At 46.3% G+C, this 16,211-nt stretch overlaps 1 protein-coding gene across 2 annotated transcripts in view; it reads left to right on the forward strand.

The window, feature by feature from the left end:
- Positions 1 to 3,961: 3,961 nt before the first annotated feature.
- The window catches only part of CNMD (chondromodulin), a 33,450-nt gene continuing 21,200 nt past the window's right edge, over positions 3,962 to 16,211 (forward strand). The window contains exons 1-3 of one of the 2 annotated variants that reach the window (XM_058683776.1): positions 3,962 to 4,171; positions 4,591 to 4,731; positions 10,429 to 10,569. In XM_058683776.1, coding sequence (XP_058539759.1) covers positions 4,019 to 4,171; positions 4,591 to 4,731; positions 10,429 to 10,569 — 435 coding nt within the window. In that variant the 5' untranslated portion in view covers positions 3,962 to 4,018. The remainder of the gene's footprint in view (positions 4,172 to 4,590; positions 4,732 to 10,428; positions 10,570 to 16,211) is intronic. The other variant, XM_058683768.1, reaches the window with a different exon arrangement.

Raw genomic sequence — 16,211 nt, forward strand, 5'->3', positions numbered from 1 at the left:
CAGAGTTCCTCCTTCTCCTGCCCCTCAAGCCTCTGCCATCACGTCAGGTCTCCCTTTTTCTCCCAGTTCATCAGCCCCTCCCCACTTCCCAGACCTCCCTTCCCAGCCCCTGACCTTTGGCCCTTCCGAAGGCCATCTTCCACACCCAGTGTGATTTTTTTTTTTTTCAGCTCTACTGAGGTATAGTTGACACATAAAACTGTAGGCTATTTAAAGTGTACCTTGTGGTGATTTGATACGTGTATACATTGTGAAAGGATCCCCCTACCCCAACAAGTTAATTAACACGCTGTGATGGATAATTTTAGGTATCAGCTTGACTGAGCTTAGGGATGCTGAAGTGGCTAGTAAACATTTCTGCGTGTGTCTATCAGTTATTTATGTAAGAGATTAGTATTTGAATGGGTAGACTGAGTAAAGATCAACCCTCTCCAATATGGGTGGGTGTCATCCAATCTGTGGAGGCCCAAATAGAACACGTGGATGGAAACTGAGCCAAGACACCCATCTTCTCCTGCCCTTGGACATCTGCACTCAGGGTTCTCCAGCCTTCAGGACTCCAAACAGGACTTAGACCTGCTTCTCTGGGCCTCCAAGGTTGTAGATAGAGAAATTGGCACCCCTTCTCGGCCTCCATAATTATGGGAACCAATACCTCATGATGATCTCTTTCTATATACCTATACATATCTTATTGACTCTGTTTCTCTGGAGAACGCTGGCTAACACACCCAATTACCCCAGCACCATCCAGTGCCCTCAGTTCCGCTCTGAGTTTGTTCGGTGCTGATGGAGAGTCTTGGCACCTTCATGCTCCCCAGCCCCAAATGATCATTGCTTTTGTACTCCATATTGTATTTCTCATACACATGCTATCAATGTCTCCCATACTTCACAAGCCCTGCTCAGTCCCCCACCTTTCCATCTCAGCAGATGGCTCTCTCAGCCTCTTTACTGACACTAAGTGCATCTCTCCTTGAATTTTCAAAGCTCTTAAGCTTACAGGGCCCCAGACTCAGCCAGTGCTCCCTACATCTACCAGTTGTTTGTGCTCAAAATATGGGGGTCATCCTGACATCTCCTTCTCCCACGCACCTCACACTCATCAATCTCCAGAGCTTGTCCATTCTAGTATGAAACAAATCTCAAGTCCCTTCCTTCCTTCTTTCTCAGCTCCATCATATATGACTTTTTTAGTCCTGACCACCATCATCTCACTTGGATATCCAAATGATGTTTTTTAAAATGCAAACCCGATCATGCCCATTCCACTGTTTCAACCCCTAACGACCTCCCTGTACTAAGAGGCAAACGCCCTTAGAAGACCTCATTTGCTCCTGGATCCTCATCTTCTGCCGTTCTTTCCTTCACTCTCTACGATCCACGCTTTTCTTCTTTCAAATGGCAAACTCTTCACCACCTCATGGTAACATGCTGTCTTCCCACACTCCTACACCCATCTTCACCTAGAACATTCCTGTTTGTCTTTCAGTTCTCGGCTTAAATGTCACCTCCTCAGGTGCTGCCCCCCTTCTTCATTCAATGTAAAATAGATGTTTTAGTATCTTAGGAGACCCTGTACTTTTCTCTCATATTGTTTATCACAAATGCAGTGACACCATTATGTTGTAATTACCTGCTTAATGACTATCTTTTCCACTCCACTATAAGCAACTCAAGAGCAGGGACCCTAGCTCATTTGCCCATTGCTGTGTCCCCAAAGCTGGCACAGGGCAGAGTTGGGTCCTAATCTCCAAGGAATGAGCCTCTGAATCTGGTGAAGCAGGAGCGGGGGAGAGGGGAACAAGTCTGTGAAGTGAGGACCCCTTTGATCCCCTTCTCCACAAGCCTCCCACCCGGCTACTCCTCCTACTGTCGACTCATCACTGCCCACCATCCTCACGGAAATATATTACTTTAAAATTGTTGAAAATATGCCACTTTAAGAGAATATGCTCAGAGGATGCCATGGTCTCCCCGTGCACCCCTCACTCCCATCCCTCAAGCCTCAATCAGCCACTTCCTGTGTTCTGCCTGGCACATGGTGCGTCATTTGTTGTATGAATGAGATAGAAAGCTGCATTTCTCCCTCTCCTCACCCTTCCCTCTGGGTGCCTCTCCTCAGAGTCCACATGTCCCCAAACCGTCCAGATTAGTCCCATTAGTCTCTCTCTCCTTCTCAAGGTTTATCTTGCTGCTTGCCCCATCTTTCTGTCCTCTCTGCCCTGTCCCTGTGGCCTTCAAAGGTCTTCCCAGCTGGGGAGCAGGGGGAGCAGGGAGAACTTCCTTGATCCTCCAACTCCCTTGATCCAGCCTCCTTATTTCATTTTCCCCTCAATGCCAAAGTTCTTGAAAGAACAGTCTCCAGGCGTTGCATGCCCTTCCTCCCCACCCCACTCCCGACTCACTGTTATTTATTATTTTATTCACTCATGTTTTGGAGAGTTAATACGTGTTCACAATACAGAATTCAAAACATTCCAGAAGGCACACAACCAAGTATCTTCCTTCCATGGTGTCCCCAAGCCACATGGCTCTCCTCAGAGGCAACCCCCACTGTCAGTACCTTGTCTATCTTTCTGGAGAGCATATGCATACATATATTCTTGTTTGCATTTTTTATACAAATGGAGGCATTTAGGCATATTTTCCATCCTTTGCTTTTTTTTCACGTAAAATATGTTAGGGGGTGTTCTACATCAGGAAATCCAAAGCTGCTCCCTTCTTTTAAATAGCTGCCAAGAGCCCTCTGTGAGGATGTACCACAAATTCTCTGCTGTGGACACCCAAGATGTTTCTAGTCCTTTGTTCTAATGAGCATGCTGCAATGAGTATCCTTGCATATCTAGGATTTTTCCACCCTTGCAAGTGCATGTGTGGGATAGATCCACAGAAATGAAATTGGATTTTGCATTTGGGAGTTAAATTGCTTTCCATAAGGGCTGTACCAGTTCACCCACCCACAGCACTGTATGGGAGGCCCTCTCTCTCCCCAGCCCAGCAGCTGCCAAATCCTACAGATTCTTCGTGGGTGTCTCTTCCATTCTTGCCACCTTCCCAGCCCTGCTGAGCCATGCTGACAAGCACTTCCTCCTGCTGCAGCTGGGCCCATCCAGTCTCCCTTGGCTCGGGAAACCTCAGTTCCTCCCTTGCACCCTCGCATGCGTTGCTCCCAGCAGAGGACTATGCACAAAGCTAGAACTCCATATGAATTAATGAAGCCTGGCTCCAAATGAGGCACTGTCATCCTAGTACTGGCAGATGGCATTTCCAAAGTGAAAAAATACTCTCCCCGTTCTGCTTCTTTAAAAAACACATGTTTTAGTTATTCCTTTGGACATAATGTTTTGGGGGGGGGGGACCCACGTTGCCATTGTTGATTTGTTTGTTGTTTAACTTAGTCAACCAAATAGAAGGCACTCTTACTCTGATCTCCCCAGCTCCTTCCCCCGAGTCCCCTTTGCTTGGCTTTCACCCTTGCTACCGCTGTACCCTCCTGCTAGACCTTCTCCTAGACCTCCTAGAGACAGGGGTGGCAAGGGCCATCTCCAAGGCCCTGCTCCATGCTCCAGTCCCAGGGGCCCTCCAGCGATGCCAAACTCTGCTCTCCATTCTGTCCTGTTCCACCAGCTACCAAGGCACACACAAAGGCAGGAAATGGGCCTCCAGCTGGGTATCACAGTAGAGTCCTCTGACATTTTAGGAGATGCTTGGATGTTAAAAAGAGTCCTCGCATTTTCCCATTTCTTGAGATCGCAGGACTCAGCATTCCCGGTCTACCCATCCCTCCCCATCTCCACCCCACCGTGCCACACTCAGGGTGTTTGGGGCGGGGGCGCAGTAGACCGGAGAGAGCGGGAAGGGGGGACGTCCGGAATGCAGGACTAGTTCACACTGCTGCTGGGGCGGGAGAGGGAAGGGAGGAGAGAGGGCGAGGCGCTGGAAGGGGTGGGAACCGCGGGGCTGGCCCTGGCGGGACGGGGCACGCTGTGTGCACGCGCGTGTGCGCGGCGTTGAAATGCCCGGCGCTTTGGGGCAGCGGGACAGAGCCCAGGGCGCGCGCGGAGCCTCCCAGCGTCTCGCACCTCCGGCCACAGCCATGACAGAAAACTCCGACAAAGTTCCCATCGCCCTAGTGGGGCCTGACGACGTCGAGTTTTGTAGTCCCCCGGTGAGTACAGCTCCGAATCCCCGGTCCCGCTGCCGGGTCAGTGGACACGCAGGGCCGGGCCTTTGCGCGGGTGCCTGGATCGACTGCCCGGAGTCAGGGATTTGTGCCACCGAATGTGGGAGGTGGGTCCCCAAATATGCGCGTGTGCAGGGGGCCCGGGATCCGCAGACCAGTGGGAAGGGGAGCGTGGGTCGGGACCCAGGAGCAGGCGTACCGTGGCCGGCGGAGGGTGCAGAGCCGCGGGGCGATGGCCCTGCTCCGCCAAAAGTTTGCTTATCGTACATCCACGCTGAGTTCAAGGGACCTTCGGGAGGGAGCGCCGCGAAAGGGGGCGCGCCGTCCCCCACCCCAGCGCCGAGTCCCAGGCGGCGCGGCGCAGACGTGACCTGTGCTCCCCCCACCCCGGCCCCGGTCCTCAGGCGTACGCCACGGTGACCGTGAAGCCCTCCAGCCCCGCGCGGCTGCTCAAGCTCGGAGCTGTGGTTCTCATTTCGGGGGCGGTGCTGCTGCTCTTCGGGACCATCGGGGCCTTCTACTTCTGGAAGGGGAGCGACAATCACGTAAGTCCAGAGGGCGTCGCTCAGGAGTGCGGACCCGAGAGGAAGGGCGAGTGCGGGTGCGCGGGGCGGGGAGGCGCGCGGGGCCGGGAGGCGCGCGGGGCGGAGGGGTCCTCGCTGTCACCCGCACGTTCACCTCTAGGTGGAGCCGGAGCGCAGGGCCGGAGCAGGCGGCTCGCCCCAGCTTGAGCTTTCCTCTGGGTCCCCTCAGGGCACCTTCTCCCTTCTTCCCTCCCACACGGCCGCGCTGCTCTCTGCTCTTGGCTACTTTGTAGAAAAGCAAGTCAGGGTTTTAACAGAGAATATTAAAAGGTAGAGTAGCGGGGAAATCCATGGACAGGTAGGGGAAAGCCGTTTTCTGCCGGTCTCAGCGAATCGCTTGCAGTCGTGTGACTGTGTGACTGTGGGTGAGGCACCACACCCCTCTGGCCTCATCCCTTGGGTTAGAAATGGAATTCAATGATCTGTAGGACCTCTCCCAGCTGAGAAGGGCTGTGACTTTAAGAACCTAGGACAAAGATAGTGGAGTAACATTCAGACCCAGTATTGGGGATGAATTTGAATTTTCAGGAGTTTTTGTCTGTTTATTGCATATGACCTATCCATGAATGCTCCCTTCTCTCTTGCCCTAAGGAAAAGAAATTCCTTAAAGGTGGCAAATCTCTTGAAAAATCAAGTCTGGCCTAGTCACGTGTGATTTAGCGGTAAATGTTTCACTAACTGCTGTCCCACTTTCTTTGTATGTAACTATTTTATAGCTCCACCATCTCTCAAGGAGTATAAAAACCGCTTCTAGCTTGACTGGGCAGAGTTCCAGGGTGTTCTCTAAATACTCTGAATTTTGTTCACCTATGTAAAGGGGGACATTTTATCTTGATGACCATTGCCAGGCCTGGTATAAGCTTATTTCGACTAATGGAAAAGAATTCCATCTCCAGGGTGCACACAAAGGGCTGTTTCTTAATCACTTCCCTCAGAGGAGCTGTGGCTGCTGTTTGCGGGGGAACAACCCCCCCAACCATGAAACTCAAAGCATGAACGAATTCCAGTACTTAGAGAAAATGGTGCTGAAAGCAATTCAACCATTTTACACATCACATCTTCCGCAGTCACTGCATAATTTGTATTTTTAACTCAAATGCCTACTGTAGATAATCATGCCATTTAGCGCTGAGTCTGTTTTAGAGACTATATCAAATTTACAAGCATCGATTTGTAAGATCAGAATTGCACAGTATTTTTGTGTGTATTTGAAAAGTGCTGTAATGTATTTGTATTTTAAATAGAAAAGTTAGGCCAAATGCTCATGTTTGAAAGCAGCAAATCTGAACAGGAGAACAATTTCAAGATCTACATCTCCATTAATAGCAGGGTTTCTGATTGTCACCCTTTGGGAAATTGTATGGTATTCGAATGTAAAAGCTGTCTTTTTGATGACAGAACCTCAGTGGTACAGGTCATTTGGAGATAAAAATAGCTTTGCTTTTTGGAGGGTAAATATTTTAGACATGATGTATATTAAAATGAATACCATTTGGCATTTAATTATTCAAGGCAAACACAACTAACTGACAAGCTTCTAAAAAGAGAGATGGAATGATCATACTGACTAAGTAGGGCTCCCTCTTTTCATCTTCTACTTTACCCCAAGAGTCTGGTCCAAGAGAGCAAGCAGTATTAAATTCTAAGAATACAGAGGAATAGTGAATCACATTTTCTGGCCAAAAATGAAGTTATTGCTATTTCCTCTACAGGCAGAAGAATGAATAAAATCATGGTAGACATTTTTTACTCCCAAAATTTTTGGCGCTGATCTATCTCACCCAAGTCTGAAAAACAAATCACAAAACACAAAATAGAGTACGTGTGGCACCATCTATGCATAGTACATGCACAGGGCCACTTTCCCTGGAAGTGTAAATAGCCCAGACATAATGTAATCCAGAAAGGTAAGTCTCTGTCAAACAAAAAGATATCCCCCACCAAATGGACTGCCCACTCTTTGGGGATTATCCATGCCTCTGTTCTTCTATATTAGCTTATAGAGGAGAACCAGCTGTAATTCACCTCCTATCCCTTTCATATGGGTAAATCCCCTTAGGACAGGTTTACTGGAAGTCAGCTGCAGGACTGTGGAAACATCAGAGTGCTAATAACTGGGAACAAGGGACGGAGCTCAAATTTCAAAGCCAGGTCTCACCCACGTTATCGAAATGGAACAGGCATTGAAATCTGGGATAGCCTCGCCAATATGAGATAGCTGACCATCCTACCTTGTGGGATGAGGGGATGAGATCATTGCTTGGGGCCTTTGTTCTCAGACTGATTTTTCTAGATATTGTCCCAAATGTTATGTAATTCATCTTATAGAACCCAGACGTCATTAGAAACTCATTAGCAAATATTCTTGGCTGTAAAAAGCACCATATTGAGCAGAATTTTGGCAAACAATAAACTTCATTGTACTTAGAAAATGCCCCACAGCTCCACCGGCTCAGAGCAGACAAGGTGATTCCTGCTCCACCAGCCCAGTCTCCTTCGGAGCGTAGGGCCCAGTACTTTGGAAATAACTGTGGACTATTTACCCTCCCGCCATTCCCTTCAGGAGGGCACAGACCTCTCACTGCTGCCCCATGGAGACAGTGTGCTCCTCATAAAGAATGGGCTAAAGCTACATTACAAATGATGCAATACCCGGGACACCTGGGTGGCTCAGTTGGTTAAGCGTCCCAACTCTTGATTTCGGCTCAGGTCATGATCTCACCGTTGTGAGATTGAGCCCTGCATGGGGCTCAGTGTGGAGTGCAGAGCCTGCTTGGGATATTCTCTCTCTCTCTCTCTCTCTCTCTCTCTCTCTCTCTCCCTCCCTCTGCCCCTCCCCCTCACTCTCTCTCTCTCTGTCAATTAATTAATTAATTAACCTAAATAAATAATAAGAAAAAAACAAATGATGCAATACCTGTGTCTAGTTAGGGAGCTTCTGCTGGCACAAAGGTAGTGGGGTGGTGGTGGAGGGAAATAAAATTAGGACCACAAACCACTCTCCTAGTGTTAGAATTTTGTCTCCTTAAGATCTGCTAAGAACTTACAAACTGTTCATTTCTGAGATCTTGCATTGCCTTAATAGTAAAAGCTTATGTGCAATGCTTTCTCTCTCTCCCTCTCCCTCTCTCTCTCACACACACGCACACACACACACACACACACACACACACAGCCTCTTACTGCATGAGTGAAGGATGCTTGTGGCTGGAACTCCAACAAATGTTGTCTGCCATACTCCTTTCGACAGTCATCCTTAGCCCATGTGAACAGTGGCTGCTCAGAGAGCACAGGGACAGAACAGAGCCTGCTTTCTAAATCTTACCTGCAAAAAGCACGGACCCAGCCAAAGAAAACAGGTTTCCCAAACTGGGCTGATCAGAAGGACCACCTGAGATGCAAAGTGAACACAGGCTGGTGGGCGCTGCTCCAGCCCCCCTAAATCAGAAACTCCAGAAGTGGTTCTCAGGATCAGGCAAGCCCGGAGGACAGTGTGCTGCAGGGATCGAAGTTCACCAGGACGGAAGGAAGGGCACTGACCCACAGTTAGCTGAAACAGTGTGCTGGTATCTTCTGTTCCGCTGAATGAAGGCCAGTGCCCGAAAGGGTACTGGCTAGCCAAGCCATTTCTACTTCTCTGCTGGTAAAATAAAACTGTGCTCCATGGGTCTTGTGATAATGAGTTTTCTACAAGTAATGCTCCAGTAATATCAAATACTTCTTCAAGTGTTTGTCCATGTAGCCCTCTTTCTTCATAATGACGGAGAAAATTGGACTTGAATTGAATCTGAGCTATTTGCAGTTCTTTTTTTTTTTTTTTTTTTTTTTTTTAATGTTTTTTATTTATTTTTGGGACAGAGAGAGACAGAGCATGAACGGGGGAGGGGCAGAGAGAGAGGGAGACACAGAATCGGAAACAGGCTCCAGGCTCCGAGCCATCAGCCCAGAGCCTGACGCGGGGCTCGAACTCACGGACCGCGAGATCGTGACCTGGCTGAAGTCGGACGCTTAACCGACTGCGCCACCCAGGCGCCCCTGAGCTATTTGCAGTTCTGACCTACTGACCTGACACTAAATAGCAAGTGGCTCTCATCAGTTCTTAGTCCTTCCTCTTTAAAGATTTTATATCTTGTATGTTATATATAAGATATATGTGTATGTATACACACACACACACACACACACACACACATATGCTTCTAAGTCAGAAAAATAAAGAGGAAAGATAGGGGAAGGGGAGGAGAGGGAAGGGGGAGGAAGGGAAGACAAGACCCACCCACTACGCCACAACACAGAGAAAGTTCTAGCATGGCAGCAGCATACTGAGCAGGAGCAGTGTGTAAATTATTTTTTAAGTTAGTATACTAACAAGTTGTCTAAACTAAGAGAGCCCTTTGGACCGTGTAATTTAGTCATAAACTAAAAATATGTATATTTCATGGAATTATTTTTCTTAAGATCTTACTTAAAAATCCAAAACATAAAAGAGACAACAAGCAGAGCCACCTAGTTAAATTGCAGATGAACAGGAGAGAAAGGACCACATCACAGCCCCACCTGCTCTGCCACCGCTGTGAAACCTCAGAGCTCCAAGGACATAAACGAGAACCGTCTATGAGGGCCAACTTCTTTATTTTATGCCCAAAGCAACTCTCAAGACCCAGGGATAAGTGGGGTGGCCACTTGTTTTTCTGATTCCTGGGCCAGTGCTCTTTGCTGAGGCCAAGTCTCCGTCCCTTCTTCCCCGACACGTCTCATAACATAATGCCCTACAACACCGTATGCCTGTCCCATAGTCATTAAAATGGCTAACTCCCACTTTGAGCTGAAACAGATGTGCACACTGACCTTGCACTCCACAAATGCTGCTCTGCCTGTATCAGGCATATCCCAGTCATGCCTGCAGTCCTGACTATATACCATACTCCGTGCCCAATCTTAACCAATGGATTTTTAAAAACCTTTCAAATTGGGGCACGTGGGTGACTCAGTCGGTTAAGCAACTCAGGTCATGATCTCACTGTTCGTGAGTTGGAGCCCCGCGTCAGGCTCTGTGCCGACAGCTTGGAGCCTGGAGCCTGCTTTGGATTCTGTGTCTCCTTCTCTCTCTGCCCCTCCCTCGCTCACACTCTGTCTGTCTGTCTCTCTCTCTCAAAAATAAATAAACATTAAAAAAAATTTTTTTAAACTTTCAAATTGAGGTGCCAGCTACAGACTTGTTAACAATCCAGTTAACCATTTATCCATCGATGGGTCTTAACTCTGGCAGCAAAGTAGAGTTGACTCAGAAAAAGAAAGATCTGTGTCCAAGCCCCACCCCCACAGGTTTTGATTTGATTCTTTCAGGGGAAACGCGTGCATGGTAGTTGGAGACTCTCCTCAGATACTTTTATATGCAGCCAGGACTGCAAATCACTGAGCTATTTGAATTAGTATTAGAGACTACCAAAGATTTTACTTTGAAGGTATTTTTAAAGAAATCATTGTATTAAGTGATGGGTGTATGGATGAAGTCCTCATATCTAAATCTGTTACTATTAGCGATGATTCAGTGTATCTCTAACAAATATGATAGCTACTTCATATACTGCAGGTCTAAAGATAAGCCCTGAATTGCCCTAAAAGGAAAGCATCACTGACTCCTATGTTCACTTCCAGATTTACAATGTCCATTATACCATGAGTATCAATGGGAAATTACAAGACGGGTCAATGGAAATAGATGCTGGGAACAACCTGGAGACCTTTAAAATGGGAAGTGGAGCTGAAGAAGCAATTGAAGTTAATGATTTCCAGAATGTAAGTATATTTCACACATTTAGAGAGTTAAACCAGGCAAGTCCAGAAGACTTTCCTAATCCCCAGAGAAGCAGCATCTCACACACATCCCAATGTAACCGTTCTTTATGGCAGTCATGGTGCCACTGACCCCCATGCATATTCCCTCTGAGAAAGGCCCACTCTTTGTCCTTTATATTTTCAGAATGAAAAACACAACACCTTGGCACTGAAAAGAACAAGTTCTTGGAACTATATAAAGTCTTGGCAGAAGGACTTGAAAGAGCTATTTCTTTCCAAGCAGCTTTCTATAACATGATGAATAAAAGACTCAATATCCTAGAATGTTGCAAAGTCTGAAATGTGAACTTAGAGACAAGAGGCAAACTGTAATGACTTAACAATCTTATCAACAACAGGTGGGATCTATTTACATACTTTGCTCAATTCTTCAGATTTCCCATTTCACCCAGAAAATTAGCGTGGAGTAATTCCCCTATTATAATCCTATGTTTTCTGACCGTGGCCAATTACTGATAAAACATTCGCGTCTGCTTTGAAAGGGGAGAACACATTTGTTTTCAAAAGTTCAATTTGCAGGCAATTTAGCCCTCACGCTTTGTGCTTCAGTGGACATCTGCATCACAATATCGCTCCTGGCCCTCTTTCCTGTTGGCCATAAATATCTTCTTCTCTTCCTGTTCTAAGACGGGGAAGAGGCATCACTGTTTGTGTTCTCCCGTTAAATCTGTAGATGGAGTAGGTGAGACTCCATAATGAAAAAAGGCACTTGAAAATAATGTCTCTTCTGATAGTTTATTGGCCTGCACACATCTCATCGACCCACCTTGTGCCGATTGATGAGAAAAACCAGAGATGCTTTTCATTTGAACGAAAGAACTCCCTTTGCTGATGCCAAAAGGCATTTCACAAGTCCTACTGAATACCAAACAGATGCTAACCTTTGGACTCCCGTGCTGTTAGGTATTGCTCATGACAGGGACTGGCTCTGCTCTGCCTGGGGAAGGGGGAGGGGCGGGCTCCGCAGCCCTGTATGTGACCGGCGTACTTCGTTTAATCAGAGCTTTGCAAATGGTTCTGGTCAGTGCAGAAAGATAATTTCTCTGGGCCTATTAAAGGCTTTTACTGCCAGACCCAGGACAAGGCAAAAGCATTTTTTCTTTGTACTACTCAATGTAAAATGATAAAATGTGACTCCCACACACACATCATTCAATCCAGAACAAAATTGAATACCTATGATGTGCCACAGTATCAAGATATGCAAAGGTAGCTTCACAGATGAATGAGAAAAGATCCATCTCTCTCAAAGGGGCATGAATCAGGAGTATACTTTTAAAATATTTTAATCCCAGGCCTATATTTCTGTTTTATAATCCTCTGGTTCTAATAATGGTATTGATTGTGTTTTGTTCTCATAAGCCAACAGGGCCACAAATATTTTATAAGCTGATCAATTCTCTTTGATAGCTTCCACATTTCTCTAAGTCAGAACTGGTGAGCAGGACATTTTTTTGATGGATAGAACCTGTTATGGGTTTAAACAAGCCTGGACTTTTGAAAACACATGAATCAGCCACTATGGTACCGGCACTATTAACTTTCTCCTATACATTAAACCAACAGTCAGATCCAAGAGGTGTTTATTTTTCAGGGCCTACTGTGTGCATGGGACAGTATGAAGCATGAGGGATGCAAAGATGACTGATACTTGCTCCCTCCCTCCTGGACCTTACAGTCCAGGCCAGGGTGCGGGGGGTGGGGGTGGAGGGGTTGGGGGGCGCAGACATTCTTCACAGAAGTGACTTCGGGTCAGTCTGGGAGATGTGCTGCCACAGAGCTATAAACGCAGTGCTGTGGGTCACAGAAGGGAGCAGTTGCGTGCACTGAGGGCACTGAAGCAGGTTTTACAGAGGTTGTGACAGTTGAATCAGGTCTCGAAGAATGATTAGGATTTCAACCAGCAGAGAAGTAGAGACTCAGAGGAATACTGAATACAAATGCACAGGCCTGCTCTTGAGTTCTAAGTAGCCCAACATGGCAGAATGGTGGGGAAGGGGAGTAGAGGCAGGGGCCAGATGAGGAAAGGCTCTGAACTGTAAGGGAACAGTCTCCCCTGGTAACCTAGGACCACACCAAGGTTTTAGTAGAGCCAATAGGAAGAAAACCCTCCTGAGAGGGAATAGCACTGAACAAAGGACTCCAGTCTCCATAGTGTGAAAGAAAAATCATTCAGGGCACTTGTTAAAGAAGGGAAGAGGACCATGTTCAAGGGAAGCTACGACAGTGGGGTTTTATAGCAGGGGAGAGAGATTGCGTTCAACTCTGAATACAGTAAGGAAAAGGGGCAATTTATAGCCAAGGAGCAGAGTGGGGATATCAGTGGATAGAAAGTTACTAAGAGGTACAGTAGTTCTTTACTAAACCGAACCAACAGGATTTTTCTGAAGCCAAGCCAAGGTGATCAGATATCAAGGCAGACTCAGCAGGATACTTGCTAAAACTGGAATAAACTGGCCAAGACAGAGCCCACAGTCAGGGCCTAGGCAAAAAGAGGTCTCAGAAGAACCTGAATAGAGTTGGGTCAAGGAAGGTCTTCGTCAGTACCCCAAGGAATACAAAAAGGGGTTTGTTCAGAGTGCGTGAGTTACGTTCTAAAAAGTTTTGCCCTCAAAAGTATCAATGCTATTGGTTTAAGCCAACCCTTTCAGACTTAATGACTCATTTATATAATAACAACCCTGGTTAGAAATTAAGATAGAATAAACTGATATGTATATACAAGTGTTCACTACACAATTTCTTTTAACTTTGTGTATATTTGAAAGTTTTAATTTACAAAGCTAGAGAAAAATAAAATAGCATAACCTACCTCACAGATAGGTAGGTTAGTGATTTCAAAAATCGACATAACCCTTCCTCAAAAAAATTAAAAATAGAAATACCATATGATGCAATAATTCTCATGCTGAGTATTTACCCAAAGAATATGAAAACACTAATTCGAGAAGATACATGCACCTCTGTGTTCATTGCAGCAGTATTTACAATAGCCAAGATATGGAAGGAACCCAAATGTCCATCATTAGATGAATAAAGAAGATGTGGTACAGATAAATAGGCAGATTAGACAGACAGACAGACAGATAGATAGATAGATATAAAGTGGAATATTACTCAACCATAAAAAGGATAACACCTTGCTATTTTCTACAACATAGATAGATACCTAAAGGGTATTATGCTAAGTGAAATAAGTCAGACAGAGAAAAACAAACACCATATGATTTCACTTACACATAGAATCTAAAAAACAAATGAATAAACAAAAAGTAAAAAACAAACAAAAAGCAGAATCAGACCTATAACTACATAGAACAAACTGATGGTTTCCAAAGGGAAGAGGGATGAGGGGTTGGGCAAAATGGGTGAAGGGGAGTGGGAGATTCAGGCTTCCAGTTATGGCATGAATAAGTCATGGGGATGAAAGGCACAACATAGGGAGTAGAGTCAATGGTATCGTAATAGGTTGTATGGTGACAGATGGTAGCTATGCCTGTGGTGAGCACTGTATAACGTATGGACTTGTTGAATCGCTGTGTTGTACACCTGAAACTAATGTCACATTGCGTGTCAACCATACTCAAAAAAAGTTTACAAAGTCAACATGGCTCCCAACTAAAACAGAAAAGAAAAGTAAAACCAGAGTAACTTATAATCTAACTTGGACTTCAATATGTTAATGCTCAGCCTGACATACTCAAAAACATCCTGAAGTCAGATGCTTGCTCCCATAGGTGAATTGCTGTCAGTGACGCGGCCTAAAATGCAGACTGACTTAAGGGTGTGTTGGCAGATTAAATACCAGCCTATTTTCTCAAACAGTGAGCAAAACTACCATCTTCTCTCTATTTTCATAGTAATTGCATTCCTAAGAATGTCATCATCATACATGGAAACTTTGCCAAAAGTCGCTTTGTCTTTATATGTAAAAGGGTGTTCGAGTGTAGGCACAGATAGTTACAATCAGGTTTTTCCCCCAGGCCCCAGGGCAGTCAGGTCTTCAGGGCTTCCCTGGGCTCTCTGGGGCCCAGCATCCCTGGGCTCTGCCTGAGGAAGCCCAGGAGAGCCCCAGTCTTTGTGACAACTCAGAACTCCCTGAACGATTTCTAAAGTGCCCTCTTGGGAACTTGTTGGGAGCTTCTGGTTGAAGCCACAGAAATCCTATGAGATCCTCTAGAAAGAAAAACTGTGCAGCTACAATGAGATTGCCTGACTCTAATTATTAAAAGAATGTGAGAGCGTTGGACTCTTCCCTCATTATCTTTGTTAGCAAATTTCTTCATTATCACCAGCTTCTGAGGCCATATTTGTTTGCAGAAGCAGGAGGTTTGCTTGGCTTTCTTGTGCTTTTCCATTCCTGCTGTTTAATCTCTTCAAAGATCTGGATGCGTGATATGGATTTGTAGCCAGACAAGGTGTTTCAGACGTGTGAATTCCTTCCCACAGGACCCATCCCTATGGGGCTTCGGCTCTCTTTGCAGTGTGTAGACTGTCAGAACTAACTCAACACAAGATTCACATCGGGGCTGTGAATCCTTTGACAGAATCAGCTCTCTCCTTGGGGGATATGGTGACGGTTATATGGTGTTTCCTCCTCGCACCTCACATTCAGAGGATATAAGGGTGTGACGTGAAAAGGACATATGGCACAGGGGCAGCAGTACTCTCCCCCCACTGCCTTCTGTTTTTCAAACCATGAGCCCTAGATGTGCATGCAGAATACGAGCAGCAGGTCTGCAGGAGAGAGCAGAGAGCAGTGGTTCTCAAAACGTGTTCCCCTGGGGCGCCTGGATGGCTCAGTCGGTTAGGCGGCCGACTTCGGCTCAGGTCACGATCTCGCGGTCCGTGAGTTCGAGCCCTGCATCGGGCTCTGTGCTGACAGCTCGGAGCCTGGAGCCTGTTTCAGATTCTGTGTCTCCCTCTCTCTGACCCTCCCCCGTTCATGTTCGGTCTCTCTCTGTCTCAAAAATAAATAAACGTTAAAAAAAAATTGAAAAAAAAAAAAAAGTGTTCCCTAGGCCACCAGCAGCGGCAGCACCTAAGAGCTTATTGGAAGTGCAGAGTTCAGTCCCCACTCCAGACCTGGATCCGGGGGCGGGGCCCAACACTATTTTATTTATCAAGTCCTCCAGGTGATTTTGATGCAAGGGAAAATTGGTGAGCTGGTGGTATAGAAGAATCCTGGATTCAAAGGCTGTGTCTTATCTCACGCATGCTGCCATAACAAAGTATCATAGACGGAGTGACTTCTAAACCGCAGGAACCTCTCACAGTTCTGGAGGCTGGTTGGTCCAAAATTAAGGCACTAGCTGATGAGGGTCTATGGTGGCCCTAGTTTCTGGTTCATAGTTGGCCTGTCTTCTCACTGTGTCCTCACGTGGCAGAAGGGGGGTGAGGGAGCTCTCTGGGGTCCCTTTTATGAGGCACTAATCCCACTCACGAGGGCTCTGCCTTTAACTTCCCAAAGGCCTTACCTCCAAATACCACCGCATTGGGCGTTAGGTTTCAACATAGGTACTTGGGTGAGGGGACAAAAACAGTCAGTCTACAGCAGGTGGTTTCAGTCATTTAAGAATGTT

This window comes from Neofelis nebulosa, chromosome 1 (assembly GCF_028018385.1).
Source record: "Neofelis nebulosa isolate mNeoNeb1 chromosome 1, mNeoNeb1.pri, whole genome shotgun sequence".
Lineage (NCBI taxonomy): Eukaryota > Metazoa > Chordata > Mammalia > Carnivora > Felidae > Neofelis > Neofelis nebulosa.